Here is a 27,750-nt window from a genome sequence, read left to right on the forward strand (position 1 = left end):
AGTGTTAGGACTCGTTATTCACCCTGGCTTTCTAATAACCCTTTGAGGTCTGCAGATCACTCCTGGCCAGAGTTCCTTTTTTAAAGTGCCCAAGAAGTAGCCACATAGTTTGCTGTGTTTTGCTGTATGGAGAAAACAGGATTAGTGGCATTGGGGGCGGGAGGATATTCCACTCCTGTTCGGAGAAGACGGAGGAGAGGCGGAGGTTTTCAGTGTTTGGAAAGCAGGCAAAACCTGGCTCCCCAGAGATGTCCCTTTAAATCAGTGGCTCTCAGCGCGGGGTGGTTTCTGCCCCCCAGGGGACACTTCGCAGTATCTGGGGACACTTCTGGTTGCTAGACCTGGGGCGGGGAGGGTGCTACTGGCATCTAGTGGGTGGAGGCAAGGGGTGCAACTGAGCGTCCCACAGTGCGCGCGATTGCCTTCACGGCACGGGAGCGTCCAGCCCCGATTTAAATAGTAGTTGAAAAATATTTATTGACCTTTCTTTGGGCTGATTGCAGGCACCATGATGATGACCTCTGCTGGGTCTAGAACTTTCCCCCCCTTCTCTGACGTATATCCGACTATGGTGGTGCAGAGAGCGCTGTTGTCACTTCCCTGCTTGTTCGGATGGTCACACCCCGCGCCATTCGGTCTTGTGACAGCTCGGCTTTCCACGGGGGTCCATTCGGCAGGTGACCGCAAGCCCAGAGTCGTGCAGTGCCTGGGGCTCACGGCGCGCAGCCTGTGTCCCTCACCTGCTGTCAGTTGAGTAGAGGAGAGCGTGTCGGTGTCGTTAGAATGAGCTCGTGTTTGCAGGGGGCACGAAAGCAGCAGCCAGGGTGGCTGAGGAAGGACGGGAGGAGTAGGGACTGGGGGTTGGTGTGTGTGTTCTGTTTTGTTGATTGTTGGGTTTTAAATCGAAAAGATTACCGTTCTGGATGCTAAACTGTGCACACTTCTTTGGGAACTTCACAACTGAGGTGCTATGAATAATTCTTATTTAGTAGAAAGTTACTTAGTTTTTAACCCCAATTATCTTGCTCTTTACTTTGCTCTCCATAGCAAAGTCCTGTCATAATTGCCATTTTTGGACCTGTAGCACCATTTCAATTTTTTTTTTTTGGTTTTGTTTTTGTTTTTTGCGGTACGCGGGCCCCTCACTGCTGTGGCCTCTCCCATTGCGGAGCGCAGGCTCCGGACGCGCAGGCTCAGCGGCCATGGCTCACGGGCCCAGCCGCTCCGCGGCACGTGGGATCTTCCCGGACCGGGGCACGAACCCGCGTCCCCTGAATCGGCAGGCGGATTCTCAACCGCTGCGCCACCAGGGAAGCCCAATTTCAATTTTTAATATCCATTAATTTTTAGAATAAAATGGGAATTTTTATATTTATGTATAAAGCTGTGTTTCTTTAATAAAGAAAACTAGCCAGTGTTCTGTAAATATTGAAGAAAGGATAGCATAAGTGGCATTCCCCAGGCTCTCGGACAGTGGAACCTCTCTACTGTGGAACAGCCCAAGTGGCCAGTGTTCCGTGGAACGTACTTTGGGGATATGCTGTCCTAAGCAAAGGGGATGTGATAGCAGTGTGTGCGCTGTAGTGTTTGCGTTGGGTTTTAGCTAAGCGGTGGTCTTCTGGGATCCTGGAGAGAGGAGCACTCCGGGGGCTTCCTAAATTAATCTGTTGCTGTGGGAATCTCTTCCTAGCTCAGGACCATGCTGTCTGTCCAGAGGACACAGTGACCCACCTGCCCGACTTACTGTAACGGCAGCTGCTGAACGGTGCTTCTGCCTCAAATTAGGGCCTTTGTTTGGTTGTTTTCAGAGCTGGGCAAAGATAAGCTCTATTTGTTTGCTCAGCCTTGATAGAAGACCCATCGGTACCTTTAGCCACTAAACCATTCTGTGTCCTTCTCCTAAACGTTTGGGTGGTTACTTGTGCTTCTTCATTTTGTTTTTTTCTCTGTATCTTTTGCTACAAATATTTTATGAGTCAAAAAGGAGGCTTAAGGAGAACAAAATTTATTTTTAATATCAAAAGGTAGTAGGCATTTTTTGTATGAAATGTTTTAATATACATGGAAGTGGTTATTTAAAAAGTAAGCTGAAGACAGTTTGGCTTATAGTAAAAGGGAAAGAGTAGCATTCATCTGACATTTTTTTCAAGTGCCAGCTGTGTGTCAAACGCTCATCTGGGCACTGGGGGGCGCCAGCCAGCAGAGCAGGCTTAGTGGTGACGGTGGCTGTGTGGCCTCAGCAGCAGCTGTTCTCCTGTGCTGAGTTTTTGCTCAAAGACTCTCAGGTATCTTTCACAACATTTGCATCCCTTTTCCCTACCATAGCTGAGAGCTGAAACGCACAGAGGTTTGACTTCTGTGCAAGTGAAATCCCTTTGGGGGAGTTTGCCCCCGCTGTTGTATTGATAGATGCTATCACCGGGCCTGCAAGCTCTTGTGTTCGCCGTCGGCGGGAAGGTGCCCCGTCAGCTGCAGGTGCACCCCGAGCGGAGAAGGGCCAGGCCTTGGTCAGTGTCAGTGGAAAAACAAGCCCGCACCCACTGATGATGCTGCTTCTCTTAGAGGACGGCCGTGAAGTCGCTGACGTCGTGTCATGGGAGACCTGGATAAAGATAAAGAATAAATGCCGGTCGTCCACAGGAGGGCTTCCTGGAGTGGGAGCCGGTGTATGGAGGTGCTGTGGCAGAGTGACGGGAACTCGGCTCCAGACCTTCTGGAATGTGCCGTGCGGCAGGAGGCCCGGGGGAACGTTGTCCCCAGTGTTTCTAAAATCCGGTGTCACTGGGCACGTTTTTGGCTGTGCTCAGGTCGGGGGTGTCTTTATCATTACTTAGGTCTTCAATCAGTCACATTAGCCTCTTTTTTTTTTTAATGACTCCTCCTACTTTTATACAGAGTGGCTGATCTGCTCATCCACTCCGGGCAGTGCAGCCTTTAAGCACCATGTAAGCACCATGGCATCCACAGCAAGGCCGGGGGCGGAGACGGATCTCTGCCACGGGGTGACACAACCGTCAGATGCTGCCTCTTGGCCAAGAAGCCGCACCGCTCGGTGACATGTTTGTTTTAGCAAATTCCGTTTCAGTGACAGCCAGCAGGTGGACAGACGCAGAAGGGCGAGAGATGGCAGCATCTCAAGATGAGGAGGAAGGTGGCGCTTCCCGGCCGGGGAGAGTGGGCCGCGCGGGTTCTGAGGGCCCGCGGGATGCGCCCTAAGTCTGTGATCTCCCGCCCACAGGACGGACGCGCTGCTCCTGAGGCTGTCCCTGGTGGTCGGCAGGGAGGTCTTCTACGCCGCCCTCTGGGGGAGCGTCCTGGCGAGCCCGTCCATCCGCCTGCCCGCCTCGCTCTTCGTGGTGGGCCACATCAGCCGGGGCTCGCCTGGCAGGGAGCAGAAGTACATGCTGGGGACCGACTACCAGCTCACGGTGGGTGCCGTGCTCCCGGCGGCGTGGCGGGCAGGCTCCCCGGCACGGGGCGGGGCAGCGGAAAGCAGAGGCGCTCTGAGGTTGGGCAGGCGGGGAGGCAGCATCACTGCGTAAGCCGCAACGGCGGCGTGGGCTTCTAACACCGGCGTCACGTTCGTGTATTCACGCGAGAAGGGCCCTCCGGGACGCCCCCGCGGCTTCCGCGTTACCGGTGGCCGTCGCCGGCGCTCCGCGGAGCCTGGCTGGGGTCTGCCGTTGAGCCACAACCTTGCTTGCTTCCCCTGCCCCTGTCACACCGCCCGCTGCCCGCACAGTCGGCTCCCTCCAGCTCCTGTCGTCAACCCTGCCGCCCTCCTCTCCTCTGGCTGCTCTCACGCCTAGGTTGTCCGTGCCCGGGCCCCTCTTCCCTGGCAGCGACCTGCCTTCTCATGACCTTGAAGAATGGGAACTTCCCAGATCTTTCTCTTTTCCCCAAACTTACCGTTTGTTTGATGGCCTGCAGTCTGTCGCCACCTAGTGGTGGACCCAAGGCTGTGAAGTTAAAAATGTTCAAAACGGAATCCGTCGTTAACAAAGTTGCACCCTCTGAGTCCATTCCTTTTTGCAAAGTGGGAATAAGAGCTTCCTCACGGGGCTCTCTGCGGACCTCTGCTTAGGGCAGAGGAGACCCTCAATAGTCACGTTCCCTTCTTCCCTGACCTGTCAGTACCACTTTGTTTCTTTCTCCGTTTTCACTGCCCTGCCTCAGCTTCTTAGGTCTCGTTCCTGGACCGTCATGTAATTTTCTAACCGGTTTCTCCCCATCCAGTCCTTTTTCGGTTGCTAAGAGATTCACTTTGCTAAAACATAGCTTTGCTCAGATCTGTACTGTGCTTGCAAAATGCCTGTTTCCTGCAGGTGAAATCCATCCTCAGGAGTATTCTAACAGTGCGCTCCCAGCTCACCAGATGCCTCACTCTCCACTTCAGGCCCGTTACACTCCCAGAGCTGGCCGCCTGGCCTGGCCTCGCACGTCTGTGACGCTGTCTTTGCTCCAGTCAGCCCCTCGTCCTGCACTCACCGCCTGTCCCTCTTCTCCCCCGTCGCAGCGTATCTCCTGCCTGTATTACAAAAAACTCAGCTTACCCCCAAAGGTTCACTGTTCTCCCCAGCTGAAAGATCTCTCCCTCTCCTCTTCCCAGTTCTCGTAGCTTTTTGTTACCACTTGTCTTATGGCTCTTATCTATTATGCAGCTGAATTACATCTATCTATGCTCAGAAAAGACACCCAAAATGTCTACTTAATTGGTTTGGAATCCATTTGACTGACTGTCTTTGGAGTTTTAGCGTAGCTTTAAAGTTCCTATTGGAACCTAAATGTATTCGTTTCTGGGATTATAGAATTTTGAGGTCTTAGCATCTGACGATCTGGTCCAAACCCCTCCGTCTCTGAGATGGAACAGTGAGGGCTGCAGCTGAAGGTCTTCCCGATGTCACACAGCCCCCCTAGCATCTGGAGCTGGAACCAAGTTTCCCATATTTATATCTTATTATTCTGTTCCACACGACAGAACAGGGTGGTTTCAAGATGCCCAGGAAAAGTGATTTTCATTTTTATGACTCTAAAGAGTAGCCTGCAAGTGATGTCCAACGTCTTGGGCATGAAATGTTCGTGGCTTTTCGTCTTTTGTAGGTGAAGTCTTTATGTGCATCCCTGTTGGACTCAAACGTGCTGGTGCAAAGAAATAATCTGGAGATTGTCCTGTTCTTCTTCCCATTTTATGCCTGTCTGGTAAGCCATTTGTGTTCTTTGAGGGGAGTCGCTGGTCTTTCCTGAGGCCGTGGGGTACACGAGAGAGGTCCGAGCCGTGTCTCGTCTGGAGGGGAGGGCAGCCACTCAGTGACCACTATTTGCTTTCAGCCATTCAGGGTCCTCGGTCATTTCTGTGAGGGTGGTGTTTCCATAGAGAACATTGAATAGCCTCTTTCCCTGGGCAGCGTGTGAAAAACCAACCCCTTTTGAGAACCGCCTCTTTAAGATAAAGCTTTTGTAGACTGGTAAGGAGGGGTCACATGTCAGAAAGCCGGTGATTTACTATGTCATCTCCTTGCAGTATAGTCTCCTCTTTCCTCCTCATAGGATTCCAACGAGAGAGCCACCCCGCTGCTCAGATCCGACATGGTGCAGATCCTCTCGGCCGCCACCCAGACCCTGCTGAGAAGAGATATGTCTCTGAATAGAAGGCTTTACGCGTGGTTACTAGGTACTGAGTAATGCGTGGGAGTTGAAAAGTCAGTTAAGGTGAAACCTTTGAGTGCTGATTTTTGGAATGAAGTCGCAATCTTGTCGATACATTTCTGAATCACAAAGTGTGGAAAGATAACACGGGGACTGAATTGGCACTGGTCAGCTGAGTTCTGCTGCCTACCCCGCAGCTTTGGTTATTTTGCAGCTGTTACATTAAAAAACAGAAGTGATGGGATTCTTAAAATGTTAACCGAATTCCATTTTAAGAAGCTTGAAAGACCACAAAATAATGGTCGCTAAGCCTTATTCAGGTAGGAGTTTCATGGGATAAGACTGTGTGTGAGAAAACCCAGAAACATGGAATATATGTAAAAGAAAGTTTTGTCTGGATGGGAACGTTTGTGGCATTGACACGTGTGGGGAGATATTTGGATGACTTTGGAAGAGCGTGAGAAGCCCGGGTCGTGTTTCTGTGAGCATGTGTTCTTGTGAACAGACTGCAGACCTGTAGGAAAAGAGCCGTTGACTGTTGGTTGGCTGGAAGGCTTCAGGGGGACAAGTCCAGGAAATCAGAGGGCCGAAAATCCCCAAGTCCATGTACCTAAGAGAAGGTGGTTGACAGAGCGGTTGTGAAAAAACTCCGTAGTTTTTTTTTTTAGAAAGACTTTATTTTTTTAGAGGAGTTTTAGGGTCACAGCAAAGCTAAGAGGAAGGTCCAGAGAGTTCCCACCTCCCCCTTCCTCCCTGCCAAATACGGCCTGCCCTATCACCCCCTGGAGTGGCACGTTTATTACAGTCGAGGAACCTACACTGATACCTTATTGTCACCCACAGTCGACTGTTTACACAAGGGTTCACACTTGGTGCTGTGCATTCTGTGGGTTTAGACAAAGGTATAATGACATGCGTCTACCGTTATAGTGTCACACAGAGTATTTTCCTGCCCTAAAAATCTGCTTTTCAGCTTTTTTTTCTTTTTTTTTTTAAACCCTCATAGATCTTCTCATACCAACGTCAGAAAGTCCTCTTAACCTTTTCTTCCCCTAGTTGTAGAACTTCCAGAAGTCACAGCACAGAAGCTTATGAAGGATTTCCAGAAGGATACTTACAGGCTCTTTGAGCATTTTTGTTAAAAGGATGATTTTGTTAAATGCATGGCTGCCTTCCAGTGGGGCTCGGCACACTGTATGTAGACAGGACCCTGGACCCAAGTTCAGTACCGGCTCCGACTTGCTTAGCTGTGACCCCAGGAGTCCAGACTCTGCTTAGAAAGATGCTGTTCCCTTCCCTGAGGACCTTAGAGACTTAGCAAGGCTCAAAATGAGGGCATATAGTTGAGAATACCTTGATTTTTACATAGTGCCATACAAATAAATACTGGGTTTTTAAAAATGATTCTCATTCCATTAGACCCGTGTAATCATACTTGTCGAAGACAGGATGAATTCTTGGGGTAAACTAAATTGATGCCCGTTGAGATGGAATTCTGCCTGTCTGATCCCTGGTCTACACTGTCAGAAGAAAATAGGTCTCGGTTTTGCTGGATCTGATTTTGGTTTTCTGTTGGAGGAATTCTATTTTTTAACATGTCAGAGCATGAGACCTTTGCACAATAATATGTACTTGAAATGTATAGATTTCTTTACAGCTCTTGGTGCTTGTTCTTTTATAGGTTCAGATATTAAAGGAAATGTCATTGTGCCGGAATCGGAAATCTCAAATTCCTATGAAGACCAGTCCTCGTATTTTTTTGAGAAATATTCCAAGGATCTTTTAGTTGAGGTAAAGGAGCATTTCTGGAAAGTAGATTCCAATTAGGGCATTCCTGACCATGGTTCTTCAGTGGAGTTCCTTGTGGGACCTCAGAAGTAGACAGGGGGCCTGTTCCTTAGTACACGGTTGGGAAAATCTCTTGTATGGTTGTCCTTGGAATCTGCAGGAGATTGATTCCAGCACCCCCCTGCCCCATCCCCATGGATACCAAAATCAGTTGATGCTCTCAGGTCCCTCATATTTATCACTTGGCCTAGTATTTACATCTAACCTATGCTCATGCTCATGTCTTAACCCGTCTCTAGATTACTTACGATGTAAATGCTTTGTAAATAGTTGTAGAATACAGTGTAAATGCTCTATAAGTAGCTGCCAATGCACGACAAATTCAAGTTTTGCTTTGGGGAACTTTCTGGAGTTTTTTTTCCCGAATATTTTCAGTCTGCAGAACCCACGATATGGAGGGCCGACTGTAGTCACCTCGTGCTGCATGACTGCTTTTACTTCTATCTATCCCAGAGCATTTAACAACTAGAACAACCAATAGAGTCATACTGTACTTTATATAATACCCTAATATGTGGCTTTAAAAAAAAAAAATAGGGTCTGGCTGAGATACTGCACCAGAAGTTCCCCGATGCTGACGTAGAGGAACGCCACCACACGTACCTGAAGCCTTTCCGCATCCTTATCAGTCTGCTTGACAAGCCAGAAATAGGTAACATTAGATGAGCTTTACCATCATACACCATTAAAACTCCGGTGAGATACAATCAACGTGTTATTTAGAATACAGTGTAATCTTTGGAAGTTCAGAATCTTGAAGTAGTTTAGTCATGCTGGGTGCTTCAGTTTTCATTATCTGGGCACCACTTAAAAGTTTTGCACAATTACTTGAACGTTTTTGTGAAGAAATTATAATACTTTGAGCAGTTGTGCTCGTCTGGGCGTGTGCCTGCAGGGCACGTACAGTACTGACCTTGTGAGAGCGTTTCTCCAATCAAATCATTTCTTCAACTGAGCCTTGTGTTCTCGAGCAAATAGGGGACGCTCCTCCATCTTTTTGCCTTGTGACCCTGAGCAAGCCCCTTCTGCTGTTTGGGCCTCACTGTTTTCCTCTGTCAAATGAAGGGGTTTGAACTAGACTCTGGTTCCAAAAGGGTTGCCCCTTATGTACCGTGGTCCTCTGGGCACCCGTTGAGGAAAGTGACCTTCTCTCCCTTCCTTTAAAAAAAAAAAAAAAAAAAAAACCTGCCCCAGTATCCACTCACTGTAAGATCTCAACATCCCATCCCTTGAACACGGTAACAGGGAAGCAAAGCCCCTTCTCCGTGGGATTTATCCCTGATGGCATCATCTGAGTGCTCAGGACGTGCCCACCGTCCGGGCACCGTTTGCAGAGAACGAGAGCTGAGGGTGTTCGTTAAGTTCCTCCTCCCTCTGGCCTCAGGACGGGGACCCTTTGTTTATGCACTCAGAGACGGGCGTGGGGCATCTGTGCAGCAGGGAAGGTGCTAGGCTCTAGGTGTGCAAAGGGAAACAAGGGCTTCTGGTCAAGGGAGACGGAAGGGAGACTGAGGTCCTGGTGTGTTTTCACGGTTGTTAATAATAACGGTGACATTTTTTTGAGCAGTTATTTTGTGCATCGTTAATACGCATCTCCATGCATACTTCCGTACCTCCAACAACCCTGGCTGGGGTCGATTTTCTTACTATACACATTCTACAGAGGGAGAGACTAAGGTTGAGCAAGGCTAAGTCATTTACCAGGGGCCACCCAGGAACTGGGACTCAAACTCTGGAGTCTCTTTGACTCCAGAGCCTGAGCCCTCTTTGTCAGGACTCTGATGCTTCCTTGATGGCACTCGGACAGCCCATCCCCGAGATGTTACTCACGTAACACCAATGAACTTGGGTACCATGACAGGTGCAGCTCTGGCTGCTCCTGAGCAAAGTCAAAGCACGAAGCTTTTGTGCCTCCAAGCTCCGCCCTTGGAAATGGGTGTTTTACATCAAGGTGTTGACGTGAGCCAAGTAAAGCATTGAGCTAGCTTGGGCTCCAGGTCATATTTTCTGGAGCGGGGTGAATGGCAGGCTTCTGCCCCATCCCAGCAAATTTGTCCTATCTGATAATTTAGTTTTCCAAGGAAAGACACACGTACGTGAAGGACAAAGGAGTGGATTGATCATGTAGACTAGAAGGCATAGGAGGGTCATAGGTCAGTCTTATCTGTGCTTTGGCTACCAAGCTTTAGCCACTTCCTCATTTCTTCTCCTTGAATCTTGGCCACAAGCTTTCCTTCACTAGTAAAAAGCATTTGGCAGTGTTACACTATAGATAAAATACACCTGGGGCTTATCGTGAAAAAGAGACCTTTTGTCTTTGGAAGCGTAAGAGGAGATGAGATTATTTGCTGATTCCTTGTTTGACAGAGCTTTTGTTTTCTCTGAATCATCCCGTGTTCATTCCTCTGAATACATGAGTGGGAAGTCACGCCCTCCCGCCAGGTCTGCTGGTTGATGTTTGTGGAGCAGAAATGTCCACCCGCCTTCCAACTGCCTCTCTGGCAGGGTCCAGTTCTTTCGTGCCCTCTGAGGCTTTTCTGGGTTGGTGTTATTTCTTGTGTGTCATTCTAGCTCATCAGTAAAATAATTCAGAATAGGAAGTTGCCCTGCTCTGTTGGTGCTTCTGTGGAGTGATGGCCAGAGGCAGTTTCTACACACTTAAAACATTTAGCCCACTCCCTGCCTCCTTCGAGAATCCTCCTGGGGCAAGTTATTCGGCATCTGGGCCTCAGTCCTCTCGTCCCCTTGTAATCAGGACAGCCTACCTGATTGCATACCTGGCTCTGTGTCTACTGTGAGGGTTAAATAAGTTAATAGTTACAGAATGCTTAGAACAGTGGCCAGCACACAGTAAGCTCTCCAGAAATGTTGGCTGTTTTCACAGCTGTTATTCCTCCAGCTAAAGGTGTCATTGTCACAACTAAAGTTTCCCTACATCATTTAAGACTACGTAAATTACCTATGCGTTAGATAGAGTTACTCTCAATACGCTTTATACGTTTGTCACTGGTTTACAATGGATTTTTTTAAAAAACATTTTGATTATTAATTTATTTATCTGGACATTTTCTTTTCAATTGCAGGGCCTCAAGTTGTTGGGAATTTGTTTCTCGAAGTCATCCGGGCCTTCTATTCTTACTGCAGAGATGCTCTCGGCTCTGATCTTAAACTGAGCTACACTCAGAGTGGAAATTCACTGATAAGGTACTGGTGGGGCTTCCAACTTCACTCTTCCTCCCTCCCTAATGCCATGATTTTTTTTTTCTCTGTTTACCATAAATCGTGAAGCGCTCGAGAAAGTGGGGGTGCAGAGGGTCAGGCCACGCCTTAAAATGACCTGTGCTCTTAATCAATATGAATCGACTCTTCCCTCTTGAATACTGTGATGATTACAAGGAGTTTGACCTTGTCTCTGCCCCACACTGGGAAGTACAAACCGTATTTACTGATCAAGTGTGAAAAGTTGCTCAACAAAGGCAACTGAGTCTGGTGTACAAGTGGTGAGGGTCAGGGAGGAGGGCTGGCCGTGTGGGTATGAGTCTTCAGGAGACCGGTCAGAACGGGGGTAGCAGCGAGCAAGGCGAGGGCACCCCAGGGGCCTGAAGGCGCTCTAGGGCCCTGGAGGCAGGGTGAGTGGGGTTTGGGAGATAGCAGACGTGGCGATAACTTAAAGTGTGTAGTTAGCCATCAGCCCTGTGTTTTGTTCTGTCTTTGTACTTTTTATGGTAGTACAACCTCTTCCTTTTTACTTTACTCTTTTTTTGCGGTTACGCGGGCCTCTCACTGCTGTGGCCTCTCCCGTTGCGGAGCACAGGCTCCGGACGCGCAGGCTCAGTGGCCATGGCTCACGGGCCCAGCCGCTCCGCGGCATGTGGGATCTTCCCGGACCGGGGCAAGAACCCGCGTCCCCTGCATCGGCAGGCGGACTCTCAACCACTGTGCCACCAGGGAACCCCTGTTTGTTTTTTATTTAATGCAAGTTGTGAATGGCTCTACACTCTTCTCCTATGGAGGACAGTGGTTGCCTTTAAGTCTTCAGTAAGGAGTTAGACTTATTTAAGAAATCCTGACTGATTGACCAATCTCTTATTGATTGACTTTTGGGTGGTTTCCCCTTTTTCAGTATTTTAAGATTGATCTCGGAGAGGCAGCAGCAGCAAGTGGTAGCTTGAAGCAAGGTCTTAGTTTCCTGCTCAGGAATTGAACCTGGGCAGCAGCCTGGATGAAAAGCAGGAATCCTAGCCACTAGACCAGCAAGGGCAAGAGACTAGACTCAAATTTTCCCTGGCTCTTGCCTCCATTTGAAAGCAAGACTATTTCAAGTAGGCAAAAACTGTAAAAGCAGGTGCAAAGTTTATTATTAGAGGCACAGCACAAGTGGGAGAGCACACAGAGAAACCCTTTAAGTTTCTTTTTCCACACCTGCCCTGCCCTAGGACCCTCCCCGGTATGTATGTGCACCTTTTTTCCAGGACGGATTCCAGCCCAGAGGCCCATGGCGGGGGCCTTGGCATCACCTACTGTGGGGTGGCGCCCCCTCCTTTTTGACCCCTAAGGAGCCTTTCTGCACCCACGCCATATCTCCCTTGCTCTAAGGGTGGGAAATATGTGACCTCTCCATCTTTTACTCAGACAGGGTTTAGCCCCTCTCTGTTCCTGCCATGACTGTTATCTTAAAGTGTCCTCAGGAGACAAAGCCTGGCTATTTACTCTGTTTCTGTTGTTATTTCTCTTTCAAAGTGCAAACAGGAGGCTGGATGTAAATGCCTAACCTGGGAGCCCATCTATCTCCTGTCTCAGAAAATGCAAACAGGAGGCTAGTTGTAAGTGTCCGGCCTGAAGCCCACCTTTTTCCTGCCCCAAGAAATGTAAACAGGAGGCCAGTTTGTAAATGCCTAGCCTGGAGCCCATCTATCTCCCGCCTCAAAATGACATTGTCATGATATCCTTATGCCTACATCTTTTTTTTTTTTCCCCTGGCCGAGCTGTGCAGCATGAGGGATCTTAGCTCCCCGACCAGGGATTGAACCCATGCCCCCTGCATTGGAAGTGCAGTGTCTTAACGCAGGACCGCCAGGGAAGTCCCCCTTTGCCTACATTTTTGTGTACCTCTACAAGGATTTCTGTAGGATAAATCCCTAGAATAAATTTCCTGAGTCGTAGAAGATGTGCGTTTAAATGTTAGCCAAATTTCCCTCCTAAATGGCTGTACTGTGTTATTCCACCAATAAAGTATGTAATTACCTATGGTTGGACTAAAACTGGTTTTCCATATAACATTCTTTTTTACAATAGCTCTTTTTTCTTTAATTTATTTTTATTTATGTATGTATTTATTTGTTTTTGGCTGTGTTGGGTCTTCGTTGGTGCGTGCGGGCTTTCTCTAGTTGCCACGAGCAAGGGCTACTCTTGCGTTGTGACGCGCGGGCTTCTCATTGCGGTGGCTTCTCTTATTGTGGAGCACGGGCTCTAGGCGCACGGGCTTCAGTAGTTGTGGCTCGTGGGCTCTAGAGCGCAGGCTTAGCAGTTGTGGCGCATGGGCTCAGTAGTTGTGGCTTGCAGGCCCTAGGGCACAGGCTCAGTAGTTGTGGCGCACGGGCTTAGTGGCCCTGCGACATGTGGGATGTTCCCGGACCAGGGCTCGAACCCGTGTCCCCTGCACTGGCAGGCGGGTTCTTAACCACTGCGCCACCGGGGAAGTCCTACAATAGCTCTTAAGCTTACTTCTGAGGGAATGGATCAGTATAAATACTGTTTAGGATGGCACAATGCATTCTCTTCCCTATATAAGAACAGTAATACTCTTTATCTATGATCAAGTTTGTCAGTCTCTCTAGAAATAAGTTGTAAATGGTACAATGAATTCGTTTTTCAGACATGGCATTCCCGTAATACAGGTTTTTTCATAGATATATTTATAAATATCCCTCTTCCTTTACAGTACAATAAAAGAAAACAGAAATGCCTCTGAGCTTGTTAAAACAGTGAATTTGCTCATCACATCCCTAAGCACAGACTTCCTCTGGGATTACATGACAAGGTGCTTTGAAGACTGTTTTAGGTAAGCCTCCAGTTCAGGGCTTGTGAACATGTGGGAAGGAAATGAGGGTGCCATGGTTTCGTTTCTGCTTATTGTGGTCAGATTATACTTAACTCGCTAACGCTGGGTCGTCTCTGCTGAGTACACGATTGAATTCACTTAAAATCATAAGAGAACTAAACACAGTGCCATTGAGAAGGTTCACATGATACTGAAGCTTCCTTATTAAAGTCGAACTTCAGAAACTCGTCTGTGCATTTTCTGGTTAGGTCGATCTAATCGGCTTTCTTTGCATGGTGTCCTTGGAGCCCTGATCTATTCATAAGAAGCTTAGTTTTGTGGTCCTGGGACTGGAAAGAGTGTTTTTGAAATCATGAGTCATCTTAAATTCTTATTGAAATTAGTGTGTAACTGTTCAGATGAAAGCATTCATGTTCTAAGCTACTATATATAATCAGCTTTCCCGTCACTTTCAATCTGGTGAATTGCAGCACCTCCAAATTGCTGGCGGTGGTGTGCTCAGGACAGCAGACCTTCCTGTGGAGTCCTTTCCGATGTGATTTTCGCTGTTAAGGAGGGCTGGTGTTAGTAATCTCTCAAACCGCATTTTGTCCTGTGAGTCATGCTGTGAAACTTCATCCTTGTCACGTCCTTTGGAATGCTCTGTGTTCTCACAACGTCTTCAGTACCTGCAACTGTAATCAAAGCATAACTTACTCACGTTTGCCGCCGGCCATCCCCTGGACACCCCCAGGAGAAGCGGGCCCATCCATCATACAGGGAAGCCGGAGCTCAGAGATGTGAAGTACCTTGTGTGACACTGCACAGCAGATCAGCAGCAGCTGAGATTAGAACCAGGCGTGCCCGACGTCCCAGCTGCTCCTGCCATGCCCTTTGCCTCCTCCGGTGCCAGGCCCCAGCAGGCGTTCAAACCTGTGATGAGTAAATTAATTGTAATCGGATCCACGGTGGACAGCAAGGCCGTGTTATACTGAGGCTGGAAGTGTATTTTGGTCAGCTTAGTTCCATTTCAGAGTTACGAGGAGTGCTTTCTTTTAAAAAAAAAAAACTTAACTATGAAACATTCCAACGTAAGAAAGGATGGGAAATGACATCAGACACACATGCACCCATTGCTGAAATTACAGACCACACTTGATCATTGTTTTTCACATCTTTTTTTTTTTTTTTTTTTTTTTTTTTTTTTTTTGCGGTACGCGGGCCTCTCACTGTCGTGGCCTCTCCCGTTGCGGAGCACAGGCTCCGGACGCGCAGGCTCAACGGCCATGGCTCACGGGCCCAGCCGCTCCGCGGCATGTGGGATCTTCCCGGACCGGGGCACGAACCCGCGTCCCCCGCATCGGCAGGCGGACTCTCAACCACTGCGCCACCAGGGAAGCCCCACATCTTTTTTTTAAAGGAATAAAATGTTGCTACCCAGATAGAGCTAACGCCCCACCTTCCCAGCACTTCCCCCTCCTTTCATCCCAGCTTTTCATCACTGTTCTGAAATTCATGTCTGTCCTGTGATATCTGTGTTTTTATAACATGTGTATCCAGAAACAATATAGTCTGGTTTTGTCTGTTCAAATTTTATATAAATACTATCAAGTTGTATATAACTTTTTGCAGTGTGTTGTTTTGGGGGGTGGGGTGTGGTCCACAGCCCTTTGGAGATTTATATACACCTAGTTCATTTATCTTAGGTATAGTAGTGCAGTGTGTGAATCAACCAGTTTCAGTCTTTTCATTGTTGCAAATAGTACTCTGGTGACCCTGTTGGTCCTGTGTCTTTACAGACAGTTGCCTGGGTCTCTTTAGAGCCGGCACCCAGAAGCAGAGTCTCCCAGATGTAGTGGATACAGTTCTTCAGTCCCTTACCGAGATAAATGCCAAGATAACTAAGCGATAATTAAAATTAACTCAGGTTGAATTGTACTGTGATAGCTAGATGAATCAAAAATTACTGTTTTGGAAACGAGTATATTGACTTTTTAACTTATGTATCCAGCTGCCTACTTATTGAAAAGGAAGTGTTGAGCTTGAGAATAAGATAAGCTCCGTGGAGTTACACGTCTCTGTGGGAGCTGAGAAATTCTAAGCAGCTCATGGGGATGAGCTCCTGGTGACGTGGGAGGGAGCTGTCTCTGGTTGCTCTGACAGCATATTGAACAGCTGTCCCGCATTCTGTCACCAGGCTCTTTCCCCGGGAACATGCCTTTGGTTTGGGGCTGGGGGCCTGGAATTGGTGCTGTTGATAGCTCCAGATCTGCTGGGTAGGGAATCCCACGTGGGCGTGGACTTATTGAGACGTGTCAAGACTTATTGACGCTTCTCTATGTTAGATAGTTTTTGGCACCAAAGCTTAATTATTAGAACTGCAGAAGCTGTCTTTCATTATGGTTGAAATAGAATAAGCAACTTTATTGGAAATATAGGGAATGCTTGAAATCATTATAAGAGAGTTGTTTTTCTTTCCTCCGACTCACACAGACCTGCAGAGCAGAGTCACGCTGTCGGGAGGAGCGTCGGCCCTCCCCCGACGGTCTCGGAGCTCTGCACCCTCCTCGTGTTCCTGCTGGACGTGATCCCCTTGGTAGGTCCTTTGCTCTAAGGAGACGGCCCAGTGTCGGCTGTTATTTACATTCTGATTAGCGTTGTTTGGCCTTTTCATGAACCTAAACTTACTGAAGAAGTAGTTTTACATAAATACATAGCACTGTGTTAATGTTTGTTTCAGCATGGAAGATGTAGCTGGATGTTGTATCTTTTAGGTCCTTTTAATATAAGGGGTTATAACATTTGAGCCAGTTGTAAGTGGGCTGAGCTGAAGTTATGGAAACCAGATGATAAGCTGAGTGTCATCCATCCTAAATAACAACAGTTATTTAGGAGTGAGTGTTAATGTATGTCCTTTTTAAAAATTTTTATTTATTTATTTATTTGGCCACGTCGCGCACCATGCAGGATCTTCGTTCCCCAACCAGGGATGGAACCTGTGCCCCCTGCAGTGGAAGCACAGCGTCTTAACCACTGGCTTGCCAGGGAAGTCCCAGAGAGTAAATGCATTTCTTAGTTAAAGTCACACCCTTGGCTAATTTTCTCAAAGGAAATTGATTTCTTTAATATAGAAATAAACGTGGCGATGATTTTCTGCTAGAAAGAGGAAAGCCACCTGAAACGAGACGAAGAACGTCCATTGACTTCTTTAGATCAAAAAGAAATATTATTTTGTTTTCTGATTTGGGACTTCATGTGAAACAAACTTATGCTGTAAAAAAAAAAAAAAATTTGAATTTTCTCCTGGTTACACATTAAACCCGTGTCTCTGCTTCACAGGAACTTTACTCCGAGGTGCAAACCCAGTACCTCCCTCAGGTGCTTGGCTGCCTGGTGCAGCCTCTGGCCAAGGAAATGGAGGCGCTAAGCTTACCTGAACTCACGCACGCCTTGAAGACATGTTTCAAAGTGCTTAGCAAGGTCCAGATGCCGCCTTCCTACCTGGACACGGAGCCTGCAAGTGGAAGCTTGGTACGTGCTGGGGGGAGCTGAAGTGGTTCTCTGGGCTGAAGGAACCTCGTACCTTCCCGCTTAGGGATAAACACTAGAAGATCTATCGGTAACATCTAAAACACGCTTCTAAAATCCTCACACACTCAATAAAAACTTTTTGTGTAGAAGCAGCCCCCAGTCATTTCACCCTCTACCCTGCTACTTCCTGCTGAAGCCCATCCCTGAGCTAATGGTTAGACATAGCTCACCGTCCAGACCTTTCTATGTATATGTTTGTATACGTGTAATTTTGTTTGTTTTTTTTTTAATATAAGTGAGAGAGTAGTCCCTGGGGCTGCTGTGACAAAGTGCCACACTGGGTGACAAAATAACAGAAAGTTACTGTCTCACAGTCCTGGAGGCCACATGTCCGAGATTAAGGTGTGAGCAGGGTGGTTCCTTGTGAGGCTGTGAGGGAGACTCCATTCCATGCATCTCGCCTGTCTTCTGGTGTCTCACTGGCCATCTTTGGTGCTCCTTGGCTTACAGTTCCTAATCTCAGCCTTCCTCTTCACATGGCATCTTCCCTGTGCACACATGTGTGTCCAAATTTCACCTTTTTATAAGGACACCAGTCATAATGGATTAGGACCCATCCCGATGACCTCACTTACTTGATCATCTGCAAGGACCCTATTTCCAAATAAGGTCACGTTCACAGATGCTGGAGGGTAGGAGTTGAACATGTTTTTAGGGAACGCAGTTCAACCCATAACACACATTATTCTCTGATTCACGTTGGTTTTCATCCAAACACTATTTGGAGGACATCTTTCCATATCTGTGTACACAGAGGTATCTTACTCTTCTCTCATCTCTGCATGAGAGTCTATGGTATGGCTTTACAATTTCTTCACCTCTTCCCCTATCGAGGTTATTTGGGTATTTCTAGTTTTCCACTGTTAACAGTGCTGCAGTCAGCATCCTCGCACAGCCTGTTCTCAGGGCTGCAAGTGTTTCCGAGGGATCAGTTTATAGAAATGGGTTGCCGTCAAACCCACTTCTTACCTTAGAAAGATGCTACCAAATTGTCCTCCAAAAAGACTGTAAGAGTTATGGTTCCAAAACAAGCAGTGTCAGGCCCATGGTCTTTGAATTATTTTTATCTTCTACTTTGTTTAGGGATTTGAAAATTCTGCCCTTGAAATCCATTCGGTGCAATGGCAGACAGGTGTGCAAACAGACTAAAAAAGCGAAGCATTCCTGAAAGACAGCTGTGTGTGTCTGCCAGTGCTGGGGGCAGATGCCTGCCCGATGGGGCTTGCATCTCGGTTTGCAAACTAATTACAGACTGTTGCTTCATTCTCTAAGTTAGTCTTTTTTTTTTCTGTTTTCCTAGCTGTTACAGCTATTGGAAAAAAATATCCTAAAAAGGATGTAAGATATAAAGTTTAAGCTTGTGTAGTGTACAAATATAAATAACACTAAGTGTCTAAAATTGCGTGATCCTGTCTCAGTCTTCCCCAAAGAGCACAGTGGGTCAAATGCTGAAAAGTTTTCAGTTTAATGCCATATGAGCTGAGTAACAGTATGAGAGGTTGATTCATTAAAGGTTGAAGTGTCATCCTTTTGGGAAAGCCACAGGATATGTATACGCATGTATATGCGTGTGTGTAAAACATGTACGGGGGTAAACACGTTGTTCTAGCTGTCTCCCCTTACTTCGTTCCTTTGTGCCTTTATTTTACACTCAGCCCAGTTTCCTCATTCATATTTTTACATCTGCCAGAAGCTGTTTTTAAATAACCCTGTTGGACCCTGAAGGGCCTAAACACATAAAGTGGGCTCAACGCCAGCCCACCCCAAGAGCACGGGGCTTGGTCAGCTGCCTCGCTGGGCCGGCCGCCTCTGTCCCGCCCCCTGCGTGCCCTCTCCGTTGCATCATACACACGTGTACACAGGGACCCTCTCGGGGTAGAGAACTGTGATTTTGAAAAGCAGGGGGGGATGCATTCGAAGCCTGATTCAGCTGATGTTTGAATCCCTTGGTCTTTTGAGATACACGGTACAAACTTCCGTTTTTTGCAGAGTCCCGTCAAAGGTGAAAACAGTGAAGTCATTTTAGACGCAAACGCAGTGCTTCCTGGGGATGAAGACGCTGCGTTTCCTCCCCTTAAATCTGAAGACAGTGGCATCGGCCTCAGTGCTTCGTCGCCAGAGCTCTCTGAGCACCTGAGGGTTCCCAGGGTCTCTCCGGACAAAGACGACGTCTGGAAGAAGGGCGGGAGCATGCAGAGGACGTTTCTGTGCCTCCAGGAGCTCATTGCCAACTTTGCCCACAAGAACATCTTTGGAGTACAGCTGAGGGCATCCGGAGAAGACACCGAGTCGGCAGAGCCCGCAGGCCCGAGGGAGGAGGGTGGGATGCGGGCCATGGCGGGCAGCGACCGCGGGAGGAGGAACGCGGGGCAGGCGAAGCCCCCCGGCGGGCCCCAGATCAGGCAGATGCTCTCGGACCTGTTCCCGGTGCGGGGGTCTCCGTTTAAGCCGAAGAGCTTGGAGACGCCCTCGCCCCTGCCCAGCAGCCCTGGCCGCAAGGAGGAGGAGCAGTGGGCCGTGGACCAGGTGGTCATCGACCCGGGGAGCTGGAGGGAGGGCTGCAGAGAGGCCTTCGCCGCGGCCTGCCACCTGCTGCTGGACTGCGCCACCTTCCCCGTGTACCTGTCCCAGGAGGAGACCGAGCGGCTCTGCGACGCGCTCTTCCAGCCGCCGGGTGAGAGGGCGGCCCGGCTAGAGTCCCGTGGAGGAGCCGTGGCACTCGGGCAGTGGAGGTTTAGAGACGAGCTAAAATCACAGCGGCCCAGAAGGAACCGTGTGCCGCGTTTGTTTCCTTCCTGGGTCTGTGGTTAGCGTGCGTGGTTTGGATTTGTCTCACCAGATGGGAAATTGATGAGGCTGGGTCTGTATTTTTAAACGAGGGGTGTCGAGCAAAGCCCGTCCAAAGGTCTGGGACTGGGACCTCCCCGGCGGTTCAGTGGTTAAGACTCCGCGCTTCCGTTGCAGGGGGCACGGGTTCCATCCCTGGTCGGGGAACCAAGATCCCACCCACATGCCGCGGGGCGTCGCCACAAAAAAAAGAAAAAAAAGTCTGCCACGTTAAAGGTGCTTATGGTAGTCAGTAAATAGACCATTTCGTGAGACCTGCTCTTAAAGCTTTACATATTAGTTTGCTAGGGCTGCCGTAACAAAGTATCACAAACTAAGTGGCTTAAACAATAGAAATCGGATTGTCTCATGGGTCTGGAGGCCAGAAGTCTGAGGTCCACGTGTTGGCAAAGCCATGCTCCCTCTGAAGGTACTGGGGAAGGATGTGTTCAAGCCTCCTTTAGCCTCTGGTAGTTCCTGGCCTTGTGGCAGCCCAACTCTGATCTTTCCATGGTGTTCTTCCTGTGTATATGTCTGTGTTCAAATTTCCCTTCTATAAGGCGCCTGTTATATTGGATTTGGGGCCCACTCTGCTCATTTTAGTTTATTCAGTATTTGTTTATTTGGCCATGCCACGCGGCTTGCGGGATCTTGTCTCTTCCCCAATCAGGGATCGAACCTGGGCCCACGGCAGTGAAAGCTCCAAGTCCTAACCACTGGACCCCCAGGGAACTCCCCATGACCTCATTTTAATGAGTTACATCTGCATGACCTATTTCCCAATAGGGTCACATTCTAGGGGGTCAGGACTCCAACGTAAGGATTTTTATGAGGACACAGTTCGACCCATAGCAGGCAGCGTCTTAGCTCGGGCTGCCGTAACAAACTGCCCTACGCTGGGTGGCTTAAAAGCAATTTATTTTCTCACAGCTCTGGGTCTAGAAGTTTGAGGTCAGGCTGCCAGCATAGTCAGTTTCTGGTGAGAGCTCTCCCCTTGGTTATAGACTGCCACCTTCTCGCCGTATGTTCACGTCCTGGGTGGGGGGCAGTGGTAGGGGACTCTCTCTGTTGTCTCTTCTTATAAGGGCACCAGTCCCATCCTGAAGGCTGCACACTCAGGCCCTCATCTAGACCTAATCACCTCCCCTAAGCCCCACCTCCAAATACCATCACATTGGGAGTGAGGGCTTCGACATGTGGAGTTGGGTAGACACAGCCGAGTCCATTGCAGGCAGTGAACACTGGAAAGAAAAAGGGGCTGGAGGGAAAAGTGGAAAAGAAGAAAGAGTGATTAAGTTGGTAGGAGCAGAGGGTGAAGATGTCTCTGCTTGTCATTACCTTAAACATCCCATGCAATTCGTCTCTTGGCTCACGAGCTGCAAATGACAGTATACTTGGAAGAAGTGCATTTAGAATTGATAGCTTCAGTATATTTTCGGCCTCTTTTAAAGCTAATGGCATGTGCCCTACCACCAAGAGGGCTTTGAAAACACATTTTGAACTCTGCACCAAAAAAAAAAAGATGTGATTTTTGACTCTGTGTAAATTTAAAAAAAAAAAAAAAAAAGTTTTTTAATTCAAATTTTACTATATTTACAAATTTTTTTAATGACACAAAAACAAACAGTTCGCATCATTTCAAAGCCCTGAGACCGACCTTTGCAGATCTGGAATAATCTGACAAGCGCATGAAAGCAGACCTGGTCTCATTTGTCCCCTGGCCCTGGACGGGGACAGCGCGTCCTGTCACCGCCAGGTTATCACACTGCTGTCCAGGTGACTTCCCGGACCTAAACGTCTTAGAGACTGGCTCCCAGGTTGGAGAGCGAGTTTCATGAGGCTTTGTCTTGTCTCTCTCTGTCCTCTCTGGTTGGCTTCCTCGCAGGAGCTGGCGATTCCAGTTTTCCATCTTGGCTGAAATCCATGATGACCATTTGCTGCTGTGTGACTGACTGCTACCTCCAGGATGTGGCCATCTCCACCCTGCTCGACGTGATAAACCACTCCCAGTCCCTAGCGCTTGTCATTGCAGACAAAAGGAAGCGCTATAAAAGCTCCGGACAAGACCCATTTTTCAGCAAGCTGCAGATGGTGACCGTTCCTCCCATTGCTCCAGGAATACTGAAAGTCATTGCAGAGAAAACAGACTTCTATCAGGTATTAGCTGGGACCCTGGGACCCTTTTCCCAGACTCTTTATTTGAAGTTGTCCCAGAAGTTGTAGCGGTGGTGACAAAGAATATGGTGCCTTGGGTGGCAGCCAGTGAGGGTGGCTGGAGACGTTGCCCGCCTTGTCCATCTCTCTAAACCCAGGCTCCCGGCACAGTTTCTGTCCCCACAGCAAGTGTTCCATAATATTTGTGTTCAGTTTTAGGCTGACCAGACTCCGTCTGGCGGGATTCCTAAGTTACCTAAATACACAGAAAAAGAGACTCTGTCCTAATTTGTGAGGTTAGAGGCTTTGAGGTTATTTAGCCTCAAGGAAACCTTAGTTCGTGTCAAGTATAAGAATGATTGTTGCTGAAGATGGTGAGCAGGTGTTGTCCATCTTTTGGGGGGACAGAGTCAGAAAATAAGGTGGTATAGGGCTCATTTAATTGCAAGAAGCTGGAAGATACTCCAGCTAGCTCATGAAAAGAAAAGTGAGGTTTATTATAAAGGTAGGGGAGCCCATGGAAGTCCAAGGGCAGGAGTGGAATGCAGCTGGGTCTCACGGGGTCTCACCTGGGAAGCTGTCAGCTCACGAGGCTGCTTGCTCTGCACATCTCCCTGCCAACCAGGACCTAACGTGGTTGCCGCTTGACCTTCAGTCTGCCTCAGGACCCTCAGGCTTGATTCTCATAGCTAATGACAGCTGCATCACTTTCTTACAGTTCTGACCTAACTGGTCAAGGCTCTTAAATAGGCAGTCAGTGGGGCACCCTTGGGTCCGATGCCTTCGGCCGCCCAGTCGACCACAGCAGTGACGCAGGCCAGGGGGACGTGGTCGTGTGGTATAGACGGGGACCAGCCCACTCACTAGGGCCTGTAGATGGAACACGTTTCCCCCCTGCGCGTGGTCAGGACAGCAGATGCCCTGCAAATTCGGAGATGCTGAGGAAGAGACATGTTAGATGTTGTATGTGGGAATGAGGTACTGGAATTAAACTGTCCTTTTAGGTGTTGACAGCCCGTCCTCTGACAGGCTTTCGAAATGAGCTGGCTTTTCACCTATCGGAGATGAGCTGTATCAAGCAAGTCATGTAATTGAGGCCACCTCTCAGCTTTGTTTCCTTTTTAAAAACAAAACAAAACAAAACAAAAAAACAGCATCATTTAGATATAATTCATTCATTTAAAGCACACAATTCAATGGTTTTTATTATATTCCTTGTTTTCTATATGTCATATCTTTTTTCCACCTATTTCCCTTTTACTACTTTCTTTTTCATTAAGTGAATATTTTCCAATGTAATATTTTAATTTCCTTGATGACTTTTTTTTTTTTTTTTTTTGTGGTACGCGGGCCTCTCACTGTTGTGGTCTCTCCCGCTGCGGGGCACAGGCTCCGGACGCGCAGGCTCAGCGGCCATGGCTCACGGGCCCAGCCGCTCCATGGCATGTGGGATCCTCCCGGACCGGGGCACGAACCCGTGTCCCCTGCATCGGCAGGCGGACTCTCAACCACTGCGCCACCAGGGAAGCCCCTTGATGACTTTTTCAGTATATTTGGGGAGTTATTTTTTTTAGTGGTTACTCTAAGGTTTACCGTATACATCTTATCAGGATTGACTTCACATTCATACTAAATTCCAGTGAGATACAGAAACATCCCTCTTGAATAGCTCTCCTCCTCTTCCAAACGTGTGGGACACGTTTTCTTATATCTTTGCATGTCTTATAATCTTTATTGAAGACTGGACATTTTAGGTAATATATTGTTGTATATTTGTACTCTGGCACCTCCCTCCCACCCCACCCCACCCCACCCCACCCCACCCCACCCCACCAGTGACTTGTCTTTTTTGATCATTTAGTGACTTGACTGTTTTAGTGATGTCTGTTTCCCCTGCAGTGTGAGGCCTTTGGCGCTGCTCCTTGGAGGGTTCAGCCTTAGGAATGTGCAGCCAGTCTGAGATGATAGTGATCTTGGCAAGATTCTCCTTGACTGTCTGCTTTCTACTCATTGACTGTCTGGTCTCTGTTAAGCTCTGTTGGTATCACACCCAGATGTTAAGCTCCGCTGATCACTGGCTGATTGCTCTGTTGTTTTCAACAATGCCCTGGGGCATAAATTACTCCACAGTCTGATACAGTGAAATTTACACCCCTCCCTCAGGTAGTTTTTTGAGGCCAGTCTTTGAGATTTGTTTTGACACAGGAGGATTTTTCCTAGCTCTCTGTTTCCCTGGTTATTTCTGGTAAATGAGCAGGCCTGTGGTTTAGCTTGTTGCTGTGGTGGAGCTACCAGCCTCCTCTTAATTGCTTACCACCAAAATCTCTGTTGCTTTTGAAAGCACTCCTATCCTTGAACATATACCTATGCTCTGTTCCAGATAAACTCATTTCCCTTATAGAGAGCTATGCAACTCTCTGTTTTATGGCTTGCCTCTCCCACTGGGCAAATTCTCTGAATACCAGTTGCACAGGAGGAGCTGCGACTGGGACAGTTGTCTGTTTTTCTTATCCCTACAGGGTGCTGGGCAAGGGTGCTAGCCTCTGGTGCCTCTTTCCCTCTCCTAGCATGTAACTTTTCCCTTACAAGCAAACTGGAGCAAGAATGATCTGGACCCCAGTATTCTCAGCCTGCTGTGCCTGGATAAAGCCTCCATGCACGAGTTGGGGCAGAGGAGTAAAATGCCGGTGGCCTGGTTCCTTCCAGGGAGATGCAAAAGCCTTTGACTGGGAGCTGGAAGGAGGGGGTGCCCATCTTCTTGGCCGCACCCTGCCAAGCCAAGCTTGATTGAGAGGTGGATAGGGGTCATGGTTCAAGTGGCAGAGACTATTGCTACTTGTGCAGGAATTTTCGTAAACTTTCTTGAGTGTTTCTTCATCTCTTGAGTGCCCGTCGGATACTTTCCAGCAGCTCTAAATGGCTGGCTGTTTAATTTTTTTTTTTTTTTGTAATTTTCCCTGGTTATGGTGGTTTTGCTGGTAGAGGGTCCACAGTTTGTGCAGTCGAGCCCCAGTTACGATGTTGGGTCCTGGCAGATCCTGGATTTAGTTGCTCTTCAGCTTCCACCCCTCATTCTCCCTGTCTCCTTCTTACCAAACTTGAGTCACAGTGAAGATCTTGAATCTGTAGAACTTGGAACCGGGAGCAGTGCCCACTGTAAGCACAGTGGCTGGGCAGATCTTCCCCGGTCCTGCGTACGTCACAAAGCTTGACATAATTACCTCTCAGGCACAGAGAAGAAAAGAGAAGAAAGAATTGAGTCCATGAATCCTTGGCAAGCCATTAATAGATTAAAAATGGTAGCACTCAATACTTTCCTCTTGTTTGGTGTGAAGTATACTTTTATGAGTTCTTTCCAAAGCCTGGATTTTTATTTTGACTCAGATTTGGTACATACCTGAGTATCTACTACTTGCCAAGCACGGGAGCACAAGTTATATATTATCAGGTTCTCAGGAGCTGGGTGTGGCTCGTACCTGCCCACATTGAGATGCTGGAATTCGAAGTGGTAAAGCAACCTGCCCAGATAGCCAGGCTGTGCCCCTGGTTCTCGGATTCCAGGTGTTGGGCTGGTTCCACATCCTCTAGCCTTTTTCTCATTCCCATGGAATGGCTCACCGACCAGCTTTCCTTCTGCACACAATGCAAAGGAGGGTAAGGCCAGATATCCCAAGAATACGCTGCCCTTTCTCGGTTGGAAGGCAGATTGCCAACCACTAATAAAATGTCCAGAACATAGGGATTGAGAAGGCTAAGACAGATGAAGGAGCAGGTGGGTTTTTGTGATCAATATCAAGTCTCAGAAACCCTCCCGAAAAAACTTTAAACCTTCCAGGTGGAGCATCTTACTCATAAATTTGCCATAGGGGCTGCAAGTAAGGGGACTACCTTACTTAGTCGAAAGTTTTGTATCAGAAGTTTACATGTAACTTGTTAATTCGAAATCATGGTCCCTTAGATAAAAAAATAAATAATGGTCAGCGGCTCAAACCAGTCAGTGGTTAATTTGATCTGTGCAGAGAAGACAGTTTTGTTAAAGAGAAATAAATGAGCCAAAAGAAGTTCTTTGATCTAAGATGTACATTACAAAATGTTATAATCTGTGAGACATCATCTTTTTTTAAAAAATTATTTTATTTTATTTATTTTTGGCTGTGTTGGGTCTTCGTTGCTGTGTGTGGGCTTTCTCTGGTTGCAGCGAGTGGGGGCTACTCTTCGTTGCGGTGCACGGGCTTCTCATTGCGGTGGCCTCTCTGGTTGCGGAGCATGGGCTCTAGGCACGCGGGCTTCAGTAGTTGTGGCTCATGGGCTTCAGTAGTTGTGGCACGTGGGTTCAGTAGTTGTGGCTCACAGGCTCTAGAGCACAGGCTCAGTAGCTGTGGCACACAGGCTTAAGTTGCTCTGTGGCAGTGGGATCTTCCCGGACCAGGGCTCGAACCCGTGTCCCCTGCATCGGCAGGCGGATTCTTAACCACTGAGGCACCAGGGAAGCCCCTGAGACATGTTCTTTTTCCATGACCTTGAAGAAAGCCTTCAGATATTCCGCTCCCGGAAGTGGGCACCAGCCCTCCTTTTGAGCCTCACCGTGGTTGGGTCAGGCACCCGCCGTGCTCCCTGGGGCTTGGGGAGGGGCTGCAGCCGCTTGCACACCTCACATGTTTAAAGCACTGAGATCAGGGCTCTCTTGGGGATACAATTTGTGCCCTGAAGGTGAGCCAGGGCATCTGCCACAGCGCTGTGCACAGAAATGAGAACAAACAAGTTTGGGGAATGAAAGCTGAACGCCAGTTTGAGCCAACCCTAGGTGGTAAGGTCCCACGGTGTCTATCTCAGGATAGCGACCACCGCAGATCCACCGAACTTCCTAGAGGGTGTGCGTCTCTGGAACCCCAGTGCTGGCACGTAGGGAGCCTTGGTGTATGCTTGTTGAAAGGATGCCTCAGCTGATAGGTTCTTGCTTCCAGATCATTCCCCTCTGAAAGTGAAGGTCTGGGCAAGAGCTGCAGTGTTCTGAGCTAGTCTCAGACATCCAAGTTTAACCTATAACGTTGCCCTGGCCCGGATGACTCCTGAGGGGGTCTGTCATGTGATTTGGGTTTGCTTCGCCTTGTCCTGCTTCGTGGTGGTGGTTCTTTGCGTACTGAGGATTCTCCCGTAGCAAACGTAGGCAGAAGCCAGTACCTGGGGTGCCGGACTGGGCTGCCAACAAGGAGGAAATGGGGGGGAGCTGCCTGTGTTCACACTGTCTCCCCTCCGTCCAGAGGGTGGCTCGTGTGCTTTGGAATCAGCTGAACAAGGAGACCCGGGAGCATCATGTCACGTGTGTGGAGTTGTTCTACCGCCTGCACTGCCTGGCCCCGACGGCCAACATCTGCGAGGACATCATCTGTCATGCCCTCCTGGACCCTGACAAGGTGAGTCTTTGCAGCCGACGACCCCCCTCTGACAGCGGTCCTGACACCGTGAGCCCAGGCAGACTTACCTATATCCGGCCGGAGTCTTTCCGGGGCTCAGTGGACATCCTGATTAACGGGCAGGCCTTTGGCATTAGTGACATTTTTTTTGTTCTTGGTTTGGCTGTGTTGGGTCTTTGCTGCTGCACGCAGTCTTCCGCTAGTTGTGGCGAGCGGGGGCCACTCCTCGCC

At 48.4% G+C, this 27,750-nt stretch overlaps 1 protein-coding gene across 6 annotated transcripts in view; it reads left to right on the forward strand.

Annotated features, from left to right (window-relative positions):
- DOP1B (DOP1 leucine zipper like protein B) overlaps nucleotides 1-27,750 on the forward strand; it is a 113,179-nt gene that overhangs the window by 37,653 nt on the left and 47,776 nt on the right. For all 6 annotated transcript variants that reach the window (XR_010840858.1, XR_010840857.1, XM_067035065.1 and 3 more), the window contains 12 exons: nucleotides 3,239-3,428; nucleotides 5,101-5,199; nucleotides 5,548-5,671; nucleotides 7,328-7,437; nucleotides 8,032-8,146; nucleotides 10,578-10,698; nucleotides 13,436-13,555; nucleotides 16,028-16,130; nucleotides 16,874-17,065; nucleotides 19,115-19,799; nucleotides 21,837-22,108; nucleotides 27,367-27,519. Coding sequence is in view for 4 of the 6 variants with exons in the window: in XM_067035065.1 (XP_066891166.1) it covers nucleotides 3,239-3,428; nucleotides 5,101-5,199; nucleotides 5,548-5,671; nucleotides 7,328-7,437; nucleotides 8,032-8,146; nucleotides 10,578-10,698; nucleotides 13,436-13,555; nucleotides 16,028-16,130; nucleotides 16,874-17,065; nucleotides 19,115-19,799; nucleotides 21,837-22,108; nucleotides 27,367-27,519 (2,284 nt within the window). In the remaining 2 variants the exon portion in view is untranslated. The remainder of the gene's footprint in view (nucleotides 1-3,238; nucleotides 3,429-5,100; nucleotides 5,200-5,547; nucleotides 5,672-7,327; nucleotides 7,438-8,031; nucleotides 8,147-10,577; nucleotides 10,699-13,435; nucleotides 13,556-16,027; nucleotides 16,131-16,873; nucleotides 17,066-19,114; nucleotides 19,800-21,836; nucleotides 22,109-27,366; nucleotides 27,520-27,750) is intronic.

This window comes from Kogia breviceps, chromosome 5 (genome assembly GCF_026419965.1).
Source record: "Kogia breviceps isolate mKogBre1 chromosome 5, mKogBre1 haplotype 1, whole genome shotgun sequence".
Classification (NCBI taxonomy): Eukaryota; Metazoa; Chordata; class Mammalia; order Artiodactyla; family Physeteridae; genus Kogia; species Kogia breviceps.